This window comes from Trichoderma breve, chromosome 3 (genome assembly GCF_028502605.1).
Source record: "Trichoderma breve strain T069 chromosome 3, whole genome shotgun sequence".
Lineage (NCBI taxonomy): Eukaryota > Fungi > Ascomycota > Sordariomycetes > Hypocreales > Hypocreaceae > Trichoderma > Trichoderma breve.
In genome coordinates, this window is record NC_079234.1 from 1,051,276 (window position 1) to 1,074,291 (window position 23,016).

The 23,016-nt window shown below is 46.8% G+C and overlaps 9 protein-coding genes across 9 annotated transcripts; 3 read left to right on the plus strand and 6 right to left on the minus strand.

Annotated features, from left to right (window-relative positions):
• Positions 1–1,344: 1,344 nt before the first annotated feature.
• Positions 1,345–2,973, plus strand: T069G_04747 (uncharacterized protein; the record flags this gene model as incomplete). Its single annotated transcript, XM_056171957.1, has 3 exons — positions 1,345–2,622; positions 2,677–2,728; positions 2,786–2,973. The coding sequence occupies 3 exons, from the start codon at positions 1,345–1,347 to the stop codon at positions 2,971–2,973; spliced, it is 1,518 nt and encodes a 505-aa protein (XP_056028815.1).
• Positions 2,974–3,123: 150 nt separating this feature from the next.
• Positions 3,124–4,134, minus strand: T069G_04748 (short chain dehydrogenase domain-containing protein; the record flags this gene model as incomplete). The annotated part of the gene is made up of 1 exon (XM_056171958.1): positions 3,124–4,134. One exon carries the CDS (start codon positions 4,132–4,134, stop codon positions 3,124–3,126), a length of 1,011 nt encoding a protein of 336 aa, XP_056028816.1.
• An 823-nt stretch (positions 4,135–4,957) lies between these two features.
• On the minus strand, positions 4,958–7,318 carry T069G_04749 (heterokaryon incompatibility protein (HET) domain-containing protein; the record flags this gene model as incomplete). Its single annotated transcript, XM_056171959.1, has 3 exons — positions 4,958–6,821; positions 6,933–6,997; positions 7,052–7,318. 3 exons carry the CDS (start codon positions 7,316–7,318, stop codon positions 4,958–4,960), a joined length of 2,196 nt encoding a protein of 731 aa, XP_056028817.1.
• A 1,895-nt stretch (positions 7,319–9,213) lies between these two features.
• T069G_04750 (DJ-1/PfpI family domain-containing protein) lies at positions 9,214–9,933 on the plus strand (the record flags this gene model as incomplete). The annotated part of the gene is made up of 1 exon (XM_056171960.1): positions 9,214–9,933. One exon carries the CDS (start codon positions 9,214–9,216, stop codon positions 9,931–9,933), a length of 720 nt encoding a protein of 239 aa, XP_056028818.1.
• A 1,051-nt stretch (positions 9,934–10,984) lies between these two features.
• T069G_04751 (alpha/beta hydrolase fold domain-containing protein) lies at positions 10,985–11,719 on the minus strand (the record flags this gene model as incomplete). The annotated part of the gene is made up of 1 exon (XM_056171961.1): positions 10,985–11,719. The coding sequence occupies one exon, from the start codon at positions 11,717–11,719 to the stop codon at positions 10,985–10,987; it is 735 nt and encodes a 244-aa protein (XP_056028819.1).
• A 1,695-nt stretch (positions 11,720–13,414) lies between these two features.
• T069G_04752 (tetratricopeptide repeat domain-containing protein) lies at positions 13,415–16,940 on the plus strand (the record flags this gene model as incomplete). Its single annotated transcript, XM_056171962.1, has 3 exons — positions 13,415–14,090; positions 14,148–14,703; positions 14,756–16,940. 3 exons carry the CDS (start codon positions 13,415–13,417, stop codon positions 16,938–16,940), a joined length of 3,417 nt encoding a protein of 1,138 aa, XP_056028820.1.
• An 865-nt stretch (positions 16,941–17,805) lies between these two features.
• On the minus strand, positions 17,806–19,150 carry T069G_04753 (cryptococcal mannosyltransferase 1 domain-containing protein; the record flags this gene model as incomplete). The annotated part of the gene is made up of 3 exons (XM_056171963.1): positions 17,806–18,186; positions 18,241–18,835; positions 18,912–19,150. The coding sequence occupies 3 exons, from the start codon at positions 19,148–19,150 to the stop codon at positions 17,806–17,808; spliced, it is 1,215 nt and encodes a 404-aa protein (XP_056028821.1).
• A 922-nt stretch (positions 19,151–20,072) lies between these two features.
• On the minus strand, positions 20,073–20,528 carry T069G_04754 (uncharacterized protein; the record flags this gene model as incomplete). The annotated part of the gene is made up of 2 exons (XM_056171964.1): positions 20,073–20,210; positions 20,265–20,528. The coding sequence occupies 2 exons, from the start codon at positions 20,526–20,528 to the stop codon at positions 20,073–20,075; spliced, it is 402 nt and encodes a 133-aa protein (XP_056028822.1).
• A 745-nt stretch (positions 20,529–21,273) lies between these two features.
• Positions 21,274–22,068, minus strand: T069G_04755 (peptidase a4 family domain-containing protein; the record flags this gene model as incomplete). The annotated part of the gene is made up of 1 exon (XM_056171965.1): positions 21,274–22,068. The coding sequence occupies one exon, from the start codon at positions 22,066–22,068 to the stop codon at positions 21,274–21,276; it is 795 nt and encodes a 264-aa protein (XP_056028823.1).
• Positions 22,069–23,016: the final 948 nt, after the last annotated feature.

The window sequence follows — 23,016 nt, forward strand, 5'->3', positions numbered from 1 at the left end:
TCAGTCAGATGGCAAACTGCTGCTACCTGAATGATTCGAATTGTCGTCACTGTTTGTGGAAGATTGGAAGGGGAGGATAGCTCGACAACATGCACAATTGGTTAAGGAAACAACAAAAGTGAAGATGAAGCAGCAGAAGAGCCTCCTCTTCTTGCATGGATGAAACAAAGCGGTGCGAGTTGACAGAAGATGGAACCTTCACGATAAAGGAGAAAAAGGGGGAAAACAAAAAGAATAAAATGCATGAGGAATTTCTGTTTGTTTCCTTCTTTGTTTGACTTTGGCTGGGCAACGGTTTGGAGGAAGGAGCAGACCATGGGCAGTTGGCGGCCAGTTGCCTTGGACTGACTTGCAAAACGGCAATGCGGCACTCAGGCAAAAGGTACATGCACCTGAATATACCCTGTTAATGTTTGTATTAATCTTACATAGTATTCTTTAACAAAAATGATTGAATTGGCTGTTAATGAATGCATCGTGAGTTGAACAGCACTTGACGACGATCTGTTGAGCAAGCTCTTAGTACTAAAGGATACGTCTTCCTGCCAGGGCAGCCACAAGCATTACGGCGGTTACCGACAGCAATATGAGCAATGGACCCAGTGAATAAGGACCAGTGAATTAACATACTACTAATCTAATAATACATTTGCTGACATGAGTGCTGACTGGCTGGTAAATGAAGTCTAAATTTTAAGTTGAATGAATGAATGAAATAGTGCTGATGTACTCTTGTCATCTTGGGTGGTTAATACAGCACGCGTTGCAAGTGCGGCGAACTTGTGTGCGGCTACGGTGTATTTGATTAGTAGACGGCCAACAAATATACCAACAGCTGCGACAAACAACCAACTGCCATGTCTCATCTGTAGAACTACACCATGCACATACATCCATGGTATTATCATGTTGCTGCCTGATCTCAACCAAGCACCTGTAGCGCCGCAGAATTGTGGATGTTACCTGTCTGTATTTACAGCCTCAATGGTTGACAGCCGAAGCCGACAATTACATCCATGGATGCGCTTACCAATGAGTGGATGTAAGTAAGGTTAAGGTATATCGTTTTTACGAGTTACTCCGTAAATGACCTCCGAACCCAAAATATTTCCGTGAAAAGATATACCATAATAGATCCAACACTCCGTCCTGATTCGCTACTGATAACAAATCCTCTCAATGGTTGCAAACAAGGGTTGCCTGAGCCAATCGTAGCGGCTGTCATCATCCGAGCCGCTTGCGCTGAATAAGTCTGGTGTCAGACCAGGAACGCGTAATGCCAGCAAATCCTCCTGGCCGTGAAATCCATGAAATGAGTCTTTCGTTACACATGTGTTGCACACGATGGCTTCCATCGCAGTTAACATGAAGTTCATCACCTTGCTAGCTTCCGTGGCGGCGGCTCAAGTCCAGACATCACCAATCCGCCCAAGTCATGACAGCGCAAAGGCTAATGCCAACCACATCTTCAACGCGATTCATTCTGCCGGTCGTCAATGGGGGTCTTCCTTGAACCATAACGGCTTCGGCTTCATCCCTGTTGTTGTTCCAGCGGGGACTCTGCTTTATCATGGAGGCTACTTCGAGGATCCTCCCGATCGCTTCGAGTGGCTGGCTTTCGAAGTTGAACATGCGGAAAACTTCGTCAGAGTACCAAACAGGGGCCGTGTAGGTTGTGGGGATGAGCAGCCTCATCCTCCATCTTCTGACCAGAAACTTCTCGGCCAGCCGGAAACAGGTCCCGGTGACTGTGAGGAGGGAAGAGTGAGAGGATATCTACAGACCTATCAGACGACGCGCGACGTGCGGCTGCTCTATCTCGATGGCACATCGGCAGGGAAGAGCCCCATGGGGACCCTAGACTCACAAGATGAAGTGCTTTGTCCCAGCAACGATTCAGACAGGGGGTTTGGAGGCGAAATGTATCGTGCAAAATGCCTTTGTGATCTAGTGACCGAATGGGGATGGGATGGCATTATGCGCATGGAGATTGGTTTCGAAGCTATATACTGCAACTTCAGCGCCGGCTTACATCTTGATTCCTCAGTGCGGACAATTATCCCAGAAGAAAGATTGAAGCCTGACGGCTACATGATAACTTATCTGTGGTCAAGAGCAGCCGCCGAACGATATGATGACATTGGAGGCGACCGAGTTCAGATGGACTTTTCGTCCATGATATCTGGGTTTTTCTTCCCTATCAACGTTTCTAATACGGACCCAGACCGGCCGGACCTTATTAGACTGGGGGCTGCAAAGCGAGAGCATTTGAAAGATATCAAGACCTATATACAGAGCGCTGTGGAGGAACCCAAAAAGTTCAATGTCAACTGGCAAGCCGTTGTAGACATGATCATCACTCGTTTCAGTAAGAGGCTGGCAGCAATGGCTTCGACGAACGTATCGACAGATTTATTCATCGGCGAGCTGGAAGGTGCAATAATGACCTATCTCGAAGCCCCAAGGCTCCCAGGCGATATCACGGTGGCAGAAGATGACGATGGCAAGAATAGAACCGCCGAGGCTGTTGATCGCTGTGCTTCACACTACCTGAAACCGGCGCTGTTATCACAAAAAGACTGGACGCTGTCAGACTCATTGATTCACACCGCCCTCGGAGTCGTAACGCAGCGCATCTGCAGTGACCTCTATCTCATCCGATCAATCCTCCTCCAGGCGTCCCCAGATGTGGAAGCCGATGCATACTTTATCAAGAGAGACGTAAAAAGTGCCGATATGGAGATAGCAGCGAATCAATCCCGCGCAATTGTACGCGATCTCCTAGAAGATCTTGCCTGGACCACATGGAAGAAACCGCAGCTATGTGATGTGGATCAGATCCTATTAACAGCAATGTGGCCGTTTGGAGACAGCGTCGACCACTTCAACCCCGGCTGTGTCTCCGTCCAAAATGTCACAGCGCGCCGAAGAAATTATTGGACTCCCCATGAGCGAAGGCCTTTTACCTATTGAATGGGACTAACCACTTCCATATAACCTCATTTACCTTGTGCAGAATCGAGAAATTGGACATGACGAGACACGAAGGATTTGTTATCAATATTTACAACTATATAATGCTATGCTATTTCTTTGCGCCAGTCTTCTCAACTATGTGCCAAATTAAGCCTTGACTCCGAGCAACTTCTCGGTGACCTCCCAAATCCTCTTCGCAGCAGTCTCGTCGTAGGTATGACCAGGGTGTCCCAGCCACTCCGGCTTGTCCGTCTGCTCCGTGGGAAGTGAAACACGACAATCCTCCAAGTACTTTCCTCTGGCCTCGGGAGCCAGGACATCGTCGCTTACCGCCGCCCACACTTGCGTCGCAGCGCCCTGCGTGTTGTTCTTGAAAAGTTTAGAAGGCCAAACGTCCATGAACCCGTCAATGGCCTCCTGGGAATATCCGGCGTTCTTCATAAAGGCCGACTCCATGATGCCACCGGGGTGGACGCTCCAGGCGAAGAGGTTCTGGGCTCCGTAGCGACGGTCAATCTCGGTGGCCGTGTAGATGCTTGCGGTCTTGGCCTGGGCATAGGCGCCTGTGGAAGGGTATTCTCCCTTCTCAAAGTTGAGGTCGTCCCAGTTGATGTTTCCGTAGCGGTGTCCGAAGCTGGTGACATTGATCACACGGCTAGGGTTGGAGGCTGATGCGCTTGCAAGCAGAGCGTCCTTGAGAAGGGCGAAAAGGAGGAAAGGGCCCAGATGGTTGATGGCAAGCTGCTGCTCGAAGCCGTCAACAGTAACCTTGCGCTCAACGAGGACACCGCCGGCGTTGTTGAGCAGGACATTAAGCTTGCCACCAGACTGTTTCAGGAACTCGGCAGCAAAGGCCTTGATACTGGCATTCGACGCCAGGTCAAGCTCGAGAAAGTGGACATTGGGAAGGTCGGCGATGGTGGGGAGAGCGGCCTTAGCCTTGGGAATGCTTCGGCCGGCGAGGTAGAGAGATGCACCAGTAGCGGCGAGGGCTACGGCACTGGCACCGCCAATACCGGAAGAAACACCGGTGATGATGATGACTTGGCCCTTGAGGTCTTCCTTTCCGGCGTCCTTGATGATCTGTTCGGCAGAAGGGCGGGCATCGCCAGGTCCGGCGAGCTTATCCCAAGCGTGAACCGCAGCGTAGCGAGCCATTTTCTATATAGAACGGTATGTGTAAAAAGTGGTTTAGAGTTGATATATAAGTGGTAATAGAGTATTGAAAGCGTATATGGATGTTTGTTTGTCTGTTTAACTGAAACAATGAAATGTATCTCGACGAGTCGTTCAGTCCCTCTCTCTTATATCCTTTCCACCATCATCTAATCATGACATTTTCAATTCTAATCTCCGTCTATTTCTTCCCGTCGGCTCCATCATGCTTTAAATCCGCGAAACAACATCCGCAAGTTTTATGGATGTTTTGCGGACTCTCCTCAATCCCGTGGGTTTGCCTCCTCTTTCAATGGATGCATTACAAAAGGGTGCTCCACTACGTATGGTCCGTCTGCCAATAGAATTACTTCAATTGCGAGCTGGCCAATGAAGTGTAATATCTGTTATGCTAGTGGGGCGATCTGAAGATTTTCTTTCGGGCGGCAATTTTGATGCTGTGGCTGTTCAGCATTACCTTAGTTTAGCAAGGGGCGGAGCTTCTCTCCCCCCTTTGTATGCTTCTCTTGTATGGAAATGATACAAGCCTTCTTGATGTGTTGGAGGCGGAGATAGACTTCTTACAAGTGGAAGGCTGTAAGCGGAGAATAGCGGTAACTCCCCGCGTGCTTAACAACAGGGGTAATATGACGCAAAGAGGCGAGCTTTCCGGCCGTTGAGAGCAAAAGTATATACTCCAACAGTTGCTATGTAGACATGAAACCTGGTTAACTTAGTCCATTGTTATCATTTTGTTTTGGGCTTGTTGTATTTGAGGATTGCAGCAACACAGATCCGATACGTATCCCACATCCACATCTTATCTTCACCAGCTCCCCCGCACTCTGGCCATTCTTCTCGCATCCTCAAGTACGCGTTTCAATGCCAAAACATTACCGTTGCCTCGAGCCGCATCAAGTGCCTCTTTTGTCATTCGGACTTCGCTCCCCCTTTCCTCCAACAGAGTAACTAGTACCGACTTTTCTCTGTTATTTGCTGCTGCCACAACCACTTCTTCTGTAACCTCAAATTCCGTCCCTTTTGCTTGCAATAATATTTTCAACGCCGGAAATTGTTCGTTTTCTGCTGCTGCGACGGCAACTTTCGGTGTAATCTCGATCCTGTCTTTCCATCTTCCAAGGAGATAGACCAACACAGAGCGTTCCCGATTCTCCGCTGCAGCAATGACAATTTCTTCTGTAAGGCGAATCTTGCTTCCATGTCTCTCGAGAAGATACTGCAGTACAGACTCATTGTTCCTCATTGCCGCTTCTATGACTACCCTCTCTGTAATCCGTATCTCGTCTTTCTCTCTCCCAAGTAAGCACCATAATACTGAGCTGTCGTCGTTCTCCACCGCCGATATAAGTATTTTTTCTGTAATTTGGACTTTCTCTTGACAGAGTAAAAGGTACGTTGCCTCGATATTCTCTTTATTGACAGCTCTTAAAAGCAGAGTTTCCATCGGCGGAGGAGTATATTTTTTTCGGCCAGGCGTCTGATCAACTTCCGCTTCGCTGTTGAACTTCTTCTCTGCTGCAATGACAGATTTCTCTGTAACTTCAACGTCTCTCAAGCTTGCTTGGGCTAGAAGGACGGCAAAGTCTTTGTCCGCCATCAAGGGATACCGTCCGGCCATCTCTAATAAGCTGGCTACTTTGTCGAAATTCTTCGCCCTGTGAAACTGTCCTTGGCCTTTGCACATTGCCACAAAATTGGTCACTTCTCTGACGATATCTTCACGTCTCTCTTGCAAATTCATCCTCGTCCAGAACATTCGCCAAAACTCGCTCTCAGCTTCCCATAAATGGCCTGTTCTTCCGTACATCAAGGCAAGTTTGCTCATACACGTCAGTGTTCGTCGGTCCGCTTCTCCAAAGTCTCTTGCGAAAGCATTCTTCATGTATTGGAGAGTGTCGATTATAGTTTTGTCGTTGCTCCCTGCATTGCTCATAATCAGAGCCATAATCCCCAGTCGCGTTTGCTTGTCAGGATAATTTCTCGACTCTTCTTCTGAATACAAGTACTCGGGCACTCGACTTGTCATCCATGATTCATAATCTCGACTTGTCGTCACCTCATCGGAGCTATTCCAATCCCATACAAGGAGGAAATCATGTACAGAGGAAGTCTCTAGCTGTTCTAGCCGCTCTAAGTCCATTTTTTCCATTCTGTCATCTTTTGGAGCAGTGAATTCAACCAGAATGATCGTAAAATAGTCATGGCGCGGCCTAATGACCATGGGTTTTGTAGCTCCAAGTAAGTGACAGAAGAGGTCGCCAGCCTCGATTGGCTTCCCCGCCACTTGGATGGTCCATGATGGCCCAGGGACGTCCCTTATCTTCAATTTGACGTGCTGCTTGTCTCCACGAGAATCGTCATGCGCCATTTGAACCGAGGACACGATGCCAATAACACATCCTTTCGCAAATACCACAGTCGCCTCCTGCTGCATCCACGACTTGACAAATACCTGGTCGCCTAGTATAAACTTGACAAGTTGTGCCATAAGTTCGTCCCATGGCGTTTTGTAGTTGGGCAATAATCCGTGGGTGGTCGGATCATTAGAACTCATTCCTAGGAGAGCAAATATTTTGTCATGGCGCTCAGTGGCCTCGTGTGTGTGGTACATATCTATGAGCGCGCCCAGAGGACGTATATCTAAAGATATGCCACCCAGTGAATTCATGCTATACTTTGGTCGAAATATGCAGCCTCTCATCAGATAGGTTACCGATCTTATATGACTCGGGATATCTTCATACGTGAGAAGTGACGGTAGGCCTAAGCAAAAAGCGTACCCATCAATTCTTGTAGAACCACACATCATGACAATATGCTGAGCAGCAGCAACCTCTTGAAGAATCTATGACGAACATTAGTGCGTCTCATTACACGGTGAAGTAAATGGTAAGTTCACCCATATTCGTCGAAACCATGGGCGCTCCAGTATAGTCAGAACCGCCTGTTTGTCCGTATCCTTCTGGAGCGATTGGTGCTCCTCATCTGCTGCCATTCGTATGCTCTTAAGAGCCTGATCGCTATTGTCAGCTGTTTCACCGAGCCACACAATTACACGATTTGCTTTGGAGTAGATCTCTGCCATATACTGAATCTGTTCTCCTCGCTCTTCGATGTTGGTCTGGTCAATGCAAACGGCGTCTATCCATAATATCCTCTCAATCATTTTATCTCGAAGACGTAAGAGTACCTCGTAGAGGTTTGCCGTGATTGGCAGGCTCCTTTCATCAATATGTAGAGCGTGTGCCCTTTCTGAGCTCCCCCACACATATGATAACGCCTCGTACATATGTTGTCCATCGCTCAACTCCAACATAGGGTAATCGAAGAGCTGAGAATGAAGTGGGGCATTCTCATTCCGGTCAGGTAGCAGGCGAAGCAATCGAATGTGCCGATGGCCCAATAATGGTGAATAATGGTAGGCGTTCTGAACATCTTCATAACGCTCATTCGTAGGCTTCGGGAGTAGTGAATTACGGTTGGTAGATGCTATCCGAATGTCGGGTTGTGTGGCTGCCGGTAGAGGCGCAGCAAGAGGAGAAAAGCCAAACCTGTTCCTCCCGCTGCCTTGCACGACAGGCATCTTTTTGTTGTTTTCTGGAGCTGAACGGGTTAAACCAAGAGTATGCATTCGATTGGTGCACGAGGAAACCTTTAAAAAACGCCAGAACTCATATTAAGAGGGAATACTTTGCATCTGATATATCATTAAGGTATGCTTCAATTGTTTTGTCTTCATTTGCGCCTCCGCACAGCGATTGGGCATTAAGAATTTTGCCCTGGTTTAGCCTCAAAATAGCAACAGGCAACAAGGCGTTCTACGACTCTGTCTGCAACGTCTGACATGCCCGAATACGTCGACTTGGCGCCGGTGTAACCTGAAAGTCACATAATAAATTAGTAATCATGGATAGCAGCTACGTGGGTAGTGAAGATGAGAATAATCGGAAAATAAAGATGATTTGAGGGAGTGGACAGAATAGCCTTTGCCTGTGTAGAAAGGCAGATGAGATTAACATCTGGAGACAGCCGCAGGAAAATGGGTGGAGTTTCTCCTCGCTAGAAATACAAACCCGCCAATTTCCAATCGCATGGTGCAAACCGGTCCACTCTTCTGTCACGGAAAATAAGCCTTTCCTTTCCGACTTGTTTCTGGTAGGAAGTAACGCTTCATATTGCCAAATACGGCGCGGTGATGCAAGATTGATTGGTTCAGAAGTCCGTGTTGGTTGACCGGATGGAAGCCGGGTAGGTAGATGACGCCAGTACTCTCGGGCTGTGGCTGGCTCATCGGGTCGGAATAAGCATATACTCTAAATCTATGCATAGCACGGATTTGCTTAGGAAAGGCCAAAAAGATGACCTGTGCACAATGCAAAGGAAAAAGAAAACCTAGAATCGATTATCCATGACTTGAGCTGGGTACAGGTCAACGCGGTTCAATGGTGTAGGTGGAACGGTGTGCATATTTGTGTTGTTTTGAGGAGGCAATGATGTTCTTGTTCTTCCTCTTTGAAGACGCATTGACTCCCTACATATTCTTCTCTAGAACTCTTTGGCCCTGGCAGTGTATATTGCAGATCTATCCGAGAGCGCTCGGCTTAGATCTGTCTCGGTAATTGAACATGTCACATCGCACCGCCTCCATCATAACTATAGAGTGCGTCTGAGCAAGTTTTTATTGGAACTGAGCAAGTTTGACTGGGATCTTAAAACTCCACCTATCTAGTCAACACCGAAGAGGGTCGGGTTTAATGCGATAGTTCTCGATTTTGCCGCCAATTCATATCAAGTTACGCAACATTGAGACTTTAAGCTCACAGTAATTTAGTAATTTCGGAAGAGATCTGACAAATACCGTGCTTGATAGGTGCAAAATCCTTGCTCTTCCAGTGAACTCGACAGAATTGGAAATTCTTACGAGCTCTACTTTCGATTCATGGACTATATATACTACTCAACCGTTTCATTTTGTAGACGCAGAACTCCATCAACACACTTCCTTCATCAAGTTTGCTCTTCAAAATCCCAATTCTATTAAAAAAAATCCCTCTTATCAAAATGGCTCCCATTGTTGTTGGTTCCCTCTGCTACCAGTATCAAGCCTCCGATGTCATTGCTCCATTTGACATGATCGCAGGTGGTAGCAAGCAGTTATTGGAAGCTATCAGGACGTACTCGCCAGACGTCACCGATTCGGGAATCAAGAACGCCCCAGAATTCGTCTTTCATCACATTGGCCTTTCTCGCGACCTCGTGGACCTGACCGCTGGCACAATTATAAAACCTACATGCACTGTGGATGACTGCCCTCAGCTGGACATCCTTCTCCTTGGAGGTCCAAACCCCGTCACTTTCGAACTTGACCCACGATACGCCGAATTCATTCGCAGACACGTCGCTTCTGGAAAGATACTCTTCACCAACTGCACCGGTGCCTTCGTTGCCGCCATGACGGGTGTATTAGATGGCAAAAACGCCACGGTCAACCACATTGAGTATGAGTGGGTTAGGCAAAAGTACCCGAAGGTGAATTGGTCAAAGGACAAGAAGTGGGTTATCGATGGAAACATTTGGACAGGGTCTGGTCCTGTGGCGGGCATGGATATGATGATTCACTGGCTGCGGGAGAAATATGGGGAGGAATCGTTTAAGTGGGCGGCTCTGAATCTTGACTTTGAGCCTCGGGATATTGACGGAGTTAATGTGGTTCCTTTCCGGTATGGCGCGGATGGAAAACAGCTGTTTACCTATGTTCATAACTATTACGATTCCTACTAAGGGTCTACTTAGAGATGGGAGTTGAATGACTAGTCACTCTTTACTAAACCAATATAACTTTCCATGCTACGTGTTTCATCAGTGTTCAACCACCTCTTCATCAGATAATTACGAAAAAGAATTAAAGGGGGCATTCTATTGATTACGTACATTTTCCTACAAGAAATAGAATCTGCCACTGCCTCGCCCCTTGGAGTCCCTCGCTTAGTAGACTTGGTGTGGGTTCTCCTTGGTTCTGGGCTAGAGAGAAACTAGATTACACGTTGAAGCTAGCTGTATAAATACATGCAAGTTAAAGGATATCGGAAAACAAGAGTAAAAAGAGTGACAATAAAACCAATGACTGCAAAAAAGAATCTAATTACGGAACCAACACCAGCAACGGCAATAAAGAATCTTTCTTAGACAGAAGAATAGTGAGATTAGGTTCAATAGTCAGCTTCAATGCGCTGTGGCTGCTAATGTTCTGACCAATTCCGATAAGCCCTTGTCTGATCTCTTGGTAAAGAAAAGCCTAAATTTCCCAAGTAAGCTTTTAGTTTATATTTGGCCGCATGAGTATGTAAATAATTTCTATATCCGGGATGATACGGATATAGGTATCTTCAAAATACGGGAAAATTCACCCAGTGCTTGTTGCTACAACTATCCATTTACCTTCGGCTTTAATGAACCTTCGGCTTTAATGACTTCCGCTGCTTCTTATTCCGTGCCTCTTCCTCTCTCTATCATCGTCCCACGAATTTCGTAACCTAATATTGCAGGTAGAAATTATTAACAGGGATCATGAAGACTTCTGATGGAAGGACATAAGGATAAACCTGCAATTCAATCATATATTATACTGCAAGACGTAACATCTAATTGCACCTTTGTTTGGCGTCGAATTTAAGTTTTGAATGGAGTAAAATTGATATAGATTGAATCTATACGAACTCATCATAGGATTCTACACATCGATTTCGGGTTTCGAGAAATTGATTCTTGATCCGCTTCTCATTGCAAACATTGATGCTGTCATCTCGACTAATTCTAACAGAATCCAGAGGAACTACGTCGATCTGACTTTGTGATCAGCTTCAGCGCAGTCTTCCTCCGAAACCTCTTTCCCCAGCAACCAACCGAACCCTTTCAAAATATCCCTTCTTTGTTTGCGGGATGAGTCCAGCTGTGGAAAAACATCATCGTATCCATGAGGAATGCCAGGATACACGTCAATTCGCGTTTGAACTCCATGATCGCGCAGCACTTTCTCATAGATAAGTCCATCATCCCTTGCCGGATCATTTCCATTCACCTGTAGATACACAGGTGGGAGACCTTGATGCGGACTTTCGGCGTTGAAAGGTGAGTATTCGGGCGAGTTGATATCTGGTTCATATAACGACCGAGTGAATTTTAGCGACGCTTTATTGAGAATAATCGCGTCCGCATTCTGTTCCCTAGAGAACCACAGTTCCTTGTATTGATCAGGAACGTATTGCTCTTCAAGCAAGACGGGCATGTTTAGCCAGAGTCCAGTCATACGAGGGGATACTGCTTGAGTGACCCATTTTTGGGCTGCGACGGCCGCCAGGCTCGCTCCAGCGGAAGTACCGCCAACAATAAAACCGGTAGACAAATCTGCACCGAGAGATTGCGCGTTCTCTTGGATGGATAACCACTTCAAGTTATCCCAAACATCATTCGGTGCAGTTGGAAACTTGAACTCGGGAGCCAACCGATAGGATATACAAACAACAACAGCGCCATATAAAACGCTTAATGTTTCAGCGTGGGTCCTCATGAGACTGTTATCGCCCAAACAATATCCCCCGCCATGAATCAATACGATCAATGGCCTGGAACGGGAAACAGTTGTCGGTTTGTAAACCACAGCGCCATTCTGGTGGCCATCCCTCATAGGAACGGTGATTACCAAGGCATTTCCTGGTGGTGCCTGTAAGGGCAGAGTATTCTGTCGGGACATTTGCAATAATGTCGGGAGAGGTATCAACAGCATTGGGTTTTTGGAGCCCTCATTTGCAAGGTACTGAAAATAGTCAGTCTCGTTCAGTCACTCTCTACAGTATTGCTTACTTCAGACACCTCTGGGCTATATAGTGCGGGTGTTATTATTAGCTATACACCAAAAGCCATGGAAAAATAAGATGCACATACTCTATATTGCCCAGACTAGAGACATCTGCTTTGGTATTGTATACAGCCATTGATAGAATGAATTGTCGCTATGAAGTAGATGCTGGTGTTTTTGGTATTGTTAAGAAGATGCGATTTAAATTGCCATTCAGGTGGATTACATTGTCTTTTTATATCTTTTGGTAGATTTGAAGATCCAAATGAACATTATGAATATTCTTCTTAACGTTGAGGCCATCAATCTAGTTGGTGGAATAATAGTTGGTGGAACAATGGGAATAATGTCCAGGCCCCTGGTTACTAGCCTCTTACTATATCGTGAATATCACGGGCACATTGCTACTTGTTCAGTCACGCCAAGAAAACAAAACGTAAACGTTACGGAAATAAGAAACAGCAGTTGCTAAAATGCGGAATTCCGCTTGCTCACTTTTTCTTATACGTCGCTGGTTGAAGTAGGGACCCTTGCCATCACCCTCGTCTGTATCAGAAAATTAATTCCATATTTAAACAATGGCCAAAAGTCTTGAATAGTCATTGCGACCTAGGGGTAACCTTTAACTATTTAGGATAAGGTCTTACTGGCCTCAAGAGTGGGCTCATATCTGTTACAGCACATAGCCAAATGACGCTGAGTCTCAATTGGGAGCTACCTCAAACTATACAATAGTACTGCAGCGTGGAGAATGCTGACACGCTATAACTCTAAAGAGGAGGAAATTGAAACTCGGGAGATCTTTTGCGAAGATTCCGTTATAGGGCACTTTCTTTGTAAATCCTTGCATAAAGTGACAAGACTCTCTATAGGCTATGATATCCAGAATAAACCCAGGTAAGATGACTTATCGCTATTACACTTGGGAAGAGTCTCATTGGGCGGATATTTTTACACGATACTTAACAAAATGTTTAAGAATGACCGCTCCTAACCGGTTGCTGCCTAACCGAGCCTTGTTTGTCCTGCAAGTCAGGTCAAATGAGCAGGCTACCAGTGATAGGACTGCAGATGGCGGGGAGGATTCGCGGTGTGACAGCCAAACTCTTGTTCGGTGTTCAACAGCCTATCATAACGGACAATGTACGCCTCATTCTCCCGAATGGCATGTTATGTTCAAAAAACCAATAGGCTGGCTAGAAATTATAGAGTACCTATTGAGAATGTATCCCAGAGAACTGCTCTCTTCCCCGCTTCGTCTACTTGTTGACATATGGTCCCTCCTACGCATACTTCCGCCATAGCTCTTTGAAATACAACGGAGACAGCGCTTCTAAGCTTCTCTACCAGCCTCTTGTGTACTCGATTTTACGAACGATTTCCGTTGTGAGCGCCACTATAATCACGATGCAGCGACCACTCGTACGGGAAGACTTCGAAATAGGCATCATTTGCGCGTTGCAATGCGAGTATGATGCAGTAGCTCTGTTGTTTGACGAGTTTTGGGATGAAGAAGGAGATCTTTTCAACAAAGCCAACGGAGACTATAATGCCTACAGAACTGGACGCGTTGGCAAGCATAACGTTGTGCTTGCTCTTTTACCTCACATTGGCAAGGTAAACGCAGCAGGTGCAGCGGCTAGCTTTCGATCGAGTTATGGTGCTCTTCGGCTAGTGATTCTAGCAGGAATATGTGGCGGCGTACCTTTTATTCAAAGCCGAGACGTTGAAGTCTTGCTAGGAGATGTTATTATAAGCAAGAGCGTTGTTCAATATGACTTTGGCAGGCAGTATCCAGATAGGTTTATCCGCAAGAACATGGACGCAAATAACTTCAGCAAACAGGATAAAAATATCCATAACTTGTTGGCGCTATTTGATACGAGAAGCGGCCGAGAGACTCTCGAAGAAAGAACTGCCTATTTTCTCAAGCAGTTACAGTTGCATGATGCAAAGCTTTGGGGTAGTTATCAATATCCAGGTCCTACCGAGGATAAGCTATTCGAGTCGAAATATCGGCATAAGCACCACCTATTACCAAATTGCACCTGCGGCGGCTGTCAGGAAAAAATGGATCCTGTCTGCGAGGATGCTCTTCGCTTGTCATGCAGTGATTTGGGATGTGATGAAACATATTTAGTTACAAGGAAACGGCTCCAGCAGGGAACTCCAAGGTCTATTATCCATATTGGAGCAATTGCGTCCGGTGATAGCGTTATGAAGTCTGGAGAAGATCGAGATCGTATCGCTAAAGAAGAGGGCATCATTGCATTTGAGATGGAGGGAGCAGGTGTATGGGAAGAATTACCATGCATCATTGTCAAAGGTGTGTGTGATTACGCTGACTGCCACAAGAACAAGAAATGGCAAAACTTTGCAGCGGCAGTGGCGGCGTCGGCGTCAAAAGCAATTCTCGAGCGATACATCAAAACAGACAGACGGTCGCCATATCTTACGCAGAAGCAATCTGACTCGAAAGGCGAAATTAATTCGGTGAACGCCAGCCTTTATATTCCGCAAAAGCATTCGAGTCCACACTTTATAGGCCGAGCGGACTATATAGATCGAATCGCCGCCTTCTTCCAGCCTCGACGGAATGATGAACCTCCAGGCCGGCGAGAGTTTCTCCTGCATGGACCTGGTGGCTTCGGGAAAACACAAATTTGTCTTCGATTTGCTGAAGAGTATTCGAGACTGTAATTGACCCCAAGCCATATACCGATGATAACCTCGTTGACTTTATAACAGGTTCTGGAGAGTATACTGGATTGACGCGACCAATAAACAGAGTCTCAACAACAGTTTCCACAGGGTTGCACAAGATCCAGAAGCTAAGAGTGCCGGACTAGACGGCTCCATTGAAGCTACTTTCCTGTGGTTATCAGCACAACGTCGAGAATGGCTTCTGATCTTGGACAATGCAGACGAATATCATGATTCCTTAGATGAGTCAATTCCTGGCGGCATCCGATCCAATATCTTGATCAGTAGCCGAAGTGCCAGCCTTCAATATCGTGTTCCTCATGATCAAGCCATGCGCGTCAGCGAGCTGAGCCCTGATGAGGCAAAACAATTGTTATGGAGCGTCGGCCCAAGCCACCAATATCCCGAACTTACAGCAAAAGTGGACGAGGAGCTTGGTAAGATAGTACAAGAGCTATCTGCCATTCCTCTTGCCATCCACCATGCAGCAACTGCAATTCTCAATGGTTACTGCAAATTGTGGGAATACCGAGAAATGCTCAGCGATCGTAGGAAGTTGATGCTGCAGAGCCCATCTTACCGCGGAGACTCGGGGTACAACAACACTCTCTATAGTGCATGGAGTTTGACGATAACTCAGTTAAAAAACCGGACCAATTCTAGGATTCCTAGTTCTAGTTCTAAGGGCGAGATAAGTAAGGACTCAATATGTCTTGAAGTCGAACTGCTCAGCCTTCTGGGATTTTTTCATCACAGCGCCATCTTAGAAGATATATTCCATCGAGCAGCAATACAACATAACGAGAAAGTACAACTAGTACATGAGGTCAAACTCCCAAGGGTCTCATCAGACATACCTCATGGCCTCCTTAACCTCAACAAGAACGGCAATTGGGACCAGCATTGCTTTCGTGAGGCTATACAGGCCCTTCACGGAGCATCTCTGATCCAAATCGATGTGGGCCATAACACTTACTCTATCCACCCACTCATTCATGCTTGGTCTAGGGAGCGGCTCACACCGAAGGAACAACAACGAATATACTCGGCAGCTAGGGCGATTCTTGTCCAGGCAATTGCTAGCGATACGACGCCAGACGGCCACAATCTTAATCGCCAACTTATTCCACACATGATTTCGCTTCGGAAAGCGATGGAAGATCTCAATTTGAAGGACCTATATGCCGATGATTATGCATCAGACTTTTGGAGAGTTTTTCTAGCACATGGGTACTATGCCGAAGCAGAAGTCTATGCGAGGATGCGGAGGGACGGCCGAACTCATCATCTATGGGAATTGCACCCCCTCACGCTCGAAGCGATTGAGCGACTAGCAATGACTATGAAGGAAAATGTTACTCCTGCTATATTGAAGAAATCGATTGACCTTTTGAGTCACGCGGTTGAGATTAGAGAGCTACTGCAGCCGGAGAGTGTCGATACTCTCAATGCTAAAATCGCTCTTGGCACTCTATACCAACATAAGGGTGAGCGGCAATCTGCTGAGGTTCTGTTCAAATACGTATGGGACACAGCCAAAAATCGCTTTGGCGAATCAGAAGATGTTTCTATCCGGGCTGCTACAGCGCTTGGTGCGATCTACATGGACCAGGGAAAGCTTGATGAAGCAGAGAAGTTGCAGCGAGTCATACTCTCTTATGCTAAAGCAACATTTGGGGAGGATCATGAAAAGACATTAGGCATTATGGGTACTTTGGCAGCAACGTTAAACCTCCTCAACAAATTGGAGGAATCAGAGGCGCTGAAGATTCACATCCTAGAAAAGCGCAAAGTAATTCTTGGAGACGACCATCCGGATACGCTTCTTGCCCAAGCAAATCTTGCTGCCACATATTCTCGGCAGAAGAAATGGCAAGAAGCAGAAGCAACCATCCGAGAAGTGACAGACAAGAGACTGAAAGTCTTGGGAGAATATCACCGAGAAACATTACGAGGTAGGGTTGTCTTGACAGGTTGCTATATCGGACAAGGGCGATTCGAGGAAGCCATAGATGAAGGGCGGAAGGCTTTAGAAGGTAGAGAGAAGATTCTTGGCCACAGCCACCCGGATACTTTATGGGCGATGCGGAAACTGGCAGAGGCGTTGGAAGGTCAGGGTCAAGTTGAAGAAGCTACTGGTCTGCGAGAAAGGGTTTTGAAGCAGCAGTGTGCCAAACAATTTGATGCGGCGAAGAATATTGTTGGTGAGAAATCTGCAAATGCTCCGTAGAAGATTGAGCTCGGGAATGTTGGCGGTGATAACTCAGTTTAATTCAATTCAAATATCATTACTCCTCCAAAATCCCCAATTGATTGATAAAGAAACACGAATACTGAACTTCATCACGTGGGGAGTGCACAAATTGACAGACAATAGTCAACGTTCTTTGGAGCCCACCGACGCTAAATCAACCAAATGTGAATGACTTTCACTCATGTTGAAAGAATTAAGTACTGCATATTTGGTTCGGTATTGAGTACGTGTAGAGGATGAAGAGCCCAGCCAAGATGCCGTTTCTCTTTAGGAGACTCTTCGTGATGCCAAGCGCATACGACCATAGGTAGTGGAGAATTCGGGGTCTCGTCTGCTCCCCCAGAGACAAGCCACTAACCGGCAGATTAGTAGTTGAGTGGGAGACCATCAGCGAACACCGGCTGTTGTATGTTTCTTTTTTTGTTTCTTCTCTCATTTAATCTCATTTTTTGGTGGTCTTTTACCTACGGCTTCTGGAATTAAGCCTGTGCTTCGCATCGTACATTACTTAAAGCTAATGGACAGCGGCAATAGTGACTGACGACTGAGAGAGGCTCTGAATAGTTGTAAGTAACAGGAAAAGGAGTCCAGAGCGTGGATGGAGAAAAACCTTTGTCCATGTAATCCTAAGCCGGAGGTAGATGCATGTGGTGCTAAGATTCTGGGCTTAGTTGCCATCTTTGCTGGCGAAAAGTGAAGGCAACCCAGATTGCCATGTTCAATATCTATTATTATATTTAATGCTATTTCATGTCCTAATTGTTAATTTTTTTTTTGCTTCATCGCTCTGATATGCACAAAAATGCCGGAAAACAACACGCAAAGGGCGGCCCAACCGCACCTACGGCTTCAAAGTCTCATTCCACGACTGCCAATACTGATTCTCCCAGGTAGGCATGCATTTCACCATACTTGGAGGATCGAGCCGCCATTCTATTTTATCGCCCTCAGGCTCTTGTTTCGAGACTGTGTCAGACGTAAATCCCTTGGCTTCCTTGATCTTCTTTGCTTTTTCCACAGAGTACTCAAGGTTTACGGACGGAACGACGGCGATTTTGCGGTAGCCCTTGAACCAGAGGTCTTTGCAAAATAACTGCGGCTCACCTTGTCTGCATTCACCAGCGGTTTCATTCGCTGCCCTAAATTCTACAGTCTTTTCTAAAATTGGCTGGACTGTGAATGCTGTAGCGCCGTTCCAACACGAGAATACTTGAAAGGGACGCTGCGAGTAGAAACGATCTTGAGTCTCATCGGCGTTCCAGAAGAGATTCCATGCCGAGTTCCAATTCCCGTCCGGGGGGATTTCGAAGAAAGAATCGCCATGGATTGTGCGGGCAATCCATACATCGTAAAAGGTAGGGTGCTCGCCAACATATGTCCAGTCCATGGCGCATGTCATATCGGCACCAAGAACATTTCTTTGATGGACAAGCTCGAGGATATCTTCGGAACATGCGGATACATCGTTGAGGAAGATGACGGTTGTATCACTTGTCGCTTTACCATGCAAGTCCAGGAGCGGTGCTAATGCTTTGTTTCGAAGCTGTGCAAGGCGCGCCACACGGTTGTCCTTGCTTGGATCAATTGCAGATGACTCGAAATAATATGTGACTCTTAAACTCTCAAGGGCTGGCCGGAGAGCAGCAAGTACATCGGCGGTGCCGTCTGGAGAGTTGCCTTCAACTATGGACAGTACACATTGTGTCGGGCCGAGAAAACGAATCGCTTCGACAATGCTGCCTATTAGTTGGGGTAACAAAGGCAAGTTTTGTCGCAAGTTGAGGGCGAAGAAGTATTTGATGGCGGGATCGGAAGGAAGTTTGCTATTGAGCGAGCCATATCGTGTTCTGTTGATCGCAGGACATTCTAGACTAGGTAGCGTTGAAAGCTGTGGTGTGAGGATTGCCTCGAGATATTGCGTGATATTCGCGGCCGGCAAGATGCTACCTGGGAGATCGAGAAGGGTCAGCCAAAGCTGGTTGTGTTTGCGAAAAGAAACAACGAGGGCCAAGAGCAGAGTACCAACCATCAAGAGTAGGCTTTAGCTCCGGTGTCTTGGGTCTTCTATCATCAGCGTCCTGTTGAAACAAAGGTCGCGCAAATCGATCCCTTCCCATTAACAGAGTTGTAGCGACAATGAAGCCCGCGATCAATGGAGCTGCCAGTATCAACAATCTCGTACGCATCTCGGGAACTGACAATTACACAGCGCGTTGGCTCAAAATTGCATCCTCGGCTACATCATGAGGCACAGAAGAGGATGCGAAGACTATCATATTAAGGGGACTGTAGCCGCTGACTGGTAGTTGTTGGTTGTTGGTTGATGATTACATGTGCATCGCGCAATCCTTCCAGTGGTCAAGCTGAGCAGAATTGCGGGCCAAACGAGGCCGCGAAGCGCCGAGTCTACCGCAGTCGCCGAGCCGGGGTGGGGGCACTATCGGTGCAAGTGGTGCCACTGTTGAAGATAGAGTAGCCGCCCAGGTTAAACATGGAACCAACAGCTTTGTTGAAACCTCAGCCTTGACACCTGGAGCAGTTGGGTGTTCGGGTATGTTGTTTGGGTGTCTTGTAACATGCTATATGTATGGCTGAGGAGAGGGGGGAACCCGAGCATCGGGTAGAGTGATACAGTCCTGCTCTCGTTCTCAGAGTTATCCGCTTCCACTTATGTTGCAAATCCGTCACAATATTTTCATGGTATACCAGCTAGGGCATGATAGAAAAGAGCCATGGTTGTATATATGACGAAAATACTCGCCTTTTTCCTTTTCTTCTCCCAAGTCAACAAGTGTAGAGCGTGGAATCATGGCAATACACTACCCACTCTCGCACCGCAGCTGATTCAACGCAATGCAACGGGATTCGACAGACGAGCTGTTATGCAGACAGAAATGTCTACTTGCGGATACGAAAACGGCGATCCCAAAAAGATTCGCACCGCCAATCCTGGATTCGACTGTCGAGTTGACACCATGAATGGCCTCTGGGGCTTCTGTCCCGTCACTGTCATAGCAGCTACCGACTGCGGCTTGGCTGGAAGCTGTGTCGACCATGCATCGTGCTCGAGTGGGTGTGGAAAAACTGCCAATACCAAGTTGACTACATTTACTTGGTAGGTCTCATCTTCCAATAGTCCCAGATTGTCTTTGTGGTGCGGCGGTTGTTGATGACTTGACTCTGCAGCGGGCCAAAGCAATTCTGCTCCACCGCCCTCTTGACTTTTGGCGTCGACCAAACATACTCCTATATTGGCTGTGGCGGGAGTCCCAGAACGGACCATTATCTTATTTCCCCTACCGCCGATTCTGGTTCAGTCTCCGACAAAATATCTTCACCAACGACACCGGCTACCACACAGATTTCGACGACTGCGCTTTCATCGTCATCGTCATCCACTGTTGACAATGCATCAGTGTCGATAACACCATCAATTGCCGTAGGGCCTGCAAAAGAAACAAATGGCGGCAGTGACAGCACCAACAGTGGTTCATCTGCAAACAACACTGGAGCAATCATTGGCGGTGTCATTGGCGGCATAGCTCTGCTGTGTTTCTCCGGCATTGTTGCAATTTTGCTATTGAGGAGGAATCGATCATATCGCCGCCAGACACCAATTAAGAGAGTGCAAAGAGATACTCATGAGTCTTGGTATCATTCGAGTCCAAAAAACAAGCATCGTCGCACGGGTGGCTGGGGACCTATAGAATTGCAAGGCTCACAATATGAAAGAACCCTTAATCATGCAATAGAACTACCCGGCTAGCACTCTCAAACACTACCTGGGTAAGTTTTGCAAAGGCAAACTTGAGGGGTTAATATCTAGAGCGCGAGGCAGTAGCGATTTCCCTGGGAAGATCTCGAGCATCTGAAGCCTGTTGCCAAATACTAAGGAACGGCAAGGTGCTAGTGGCTGAAGGGTGTTGGTGAAACGAAGCAACCACCATGTTAAGCAACGTTGGTCGGTGAAACACCAACAGTTATATGTCTATTTGTTGTCTAGTTTTTTACTTTAGTTTAATCGCAATTCTGTTACGTTGCTATTCTCAATATATAGTCTACATTTTGTGTGGCAACAGGTCCTGTTGGTGGCTATTGCCGATGCTCTCGTGGTGGAAAAAACATATAAAGCAAATCAACAGTAGTATATTTGGCTATTGCATATGTTAAATAAACTACCGATGGGCCCCTTCATCCCCTAACTACTGTCTGTCCTCAACCCTAATATTTTCTTTCTTATTCTCCGCATTTTAGCTCAGCAGGGAATCAAGTGTAAGCTCAAAGGCAGACTTTTTATGCACATAGACGCTTAGACGTAGGTGTCGGTAACGGTTGAGCCGTCAATGGTGACGCTGGTGAGCACCTGGTTGTTCTGTCGAATGTCGATGACTGAAGCGGTAGAAGCATCCAGCGAAGAGCTTCCGGTCGATGCCGTGGCACCAGTAAAGACAACGCTGCCCCAGTTGGCGAGGGAAACCAGAGAGGAGCCTTCCTCGAAGTCCTCGACAATCCATTCCGCATTCTGGCCTCCAAGAGCATAGGTAGAAGTGAGAGACTTGGAAACGCTCTTGCCGGTGGTGACGTTCTCGATAACTGCAACGCCAGCTTTGCTAGAGGTTGAAGTGACGGTAGTCTTGATGGTATCGCCGGGAGAGATGGCGAGAGTGAAGTCGTATGCATAATCGGGGAACCACTCATACCAAGCGTCGTAGCTCACTTTACCATTCGTAACGGTAAAGTCAACGCCTGTCTGCAGGATAGCATTCTGGTAGGTGTCGCCATCAATACCAACCCAGGCGGAGGCACTGTAGGTGCCGCGAGAGGAGCCACCCGAGGGAACCTTGGGAGTGGGCACGACGAAGCTGGCCGAGACACTCTTGAAAGTCTCGCCAGCTGGGGGAGAGGTGATGACGGCTCCCGACCAGTTGCTGGAGTAAGAGACGTGTGTGTCATTGCCACTGGCCACGGATTCAACATCAATGCGTTGATTGGGCCTGGAAGAGCGTCCTTGTCTGCGGGCAACACGCTCGCTCAAGGTGCTCGGAGCGGCAGTGACATAGCCAGCGAGCAGTGCGTAGCTGAGAGTAATGGCGGAAAACTTCATTTTGAAAGGTTGAAGTTGTTTTTGAGTGTTTTCAAGTTGTGCTGGTGCTATGAGTAAGAGCTGGATGCTTCTGGACTGTGTTGTTGAAGAGTGATGCTGAAATCCAAATTCACTGGCAGGTCCGTATGCTTTTATAGACATCACAAGATAGCTTCACTCACGAGAATAACCATATGTATATAGCTTGTATGCTTATTGATACTACCTTCCCAAAATATCGAGTTACCACTTAGCTTACTGAAGACAACAAAAAGCATGCAAGATAATGCAATGAGTGAACTCCAGCATGTGATAGTTGGCATGTTGACTCCGTCTCTGGATGAATCGTAGAGTAGCAACTCGTCGTAGTAAGTGACGACCCACCATCTCTGCTGCATTCCTATCCCTAAAAAGAAATTCGGATCCGGGAACCTTTGCATTATAAAGGCGTAATTACAGGGCTTGTATTGCTAGAGATTATCGTGAGAGTTTGCATTGGCGCGGATGCCATGGAAGGCATCACACTTCAGTGCCGTGTTCCGGCAGATGGCACTGCTTGCCAAGACTCGGGAATGATCTTGTAAACGATCTTGAACTAATATTCCGCATCGTTAACCTCAGACTGATTCACCTGCCTAATTCAGCGCATCCTACCGAGATTCTAATGGCGTATTGTGTTGCTATAATTGCCCTATAAATCGTTGCCGTCCCAATGGCGTATTTTGTTGCATAAATTACAGAATTACGTGGGTTGTTGTTGTGATACAGCATTGCATAGTCGCCATAACTAGGCCGTGTCGCGGGTTAATTACGGACCGAGCCGTTGATGAAGCCAATGGCGACCCAAAGCGGCAATTGGTTAACAGCTAGATGGAATAACTTTAAGCGAAGGTTGCTTCCGAGTGTTCTGAGAATGCTACATAACTACATGACTATTGTACCAACGGGCTTAAATTGGGGAGGTAGGTG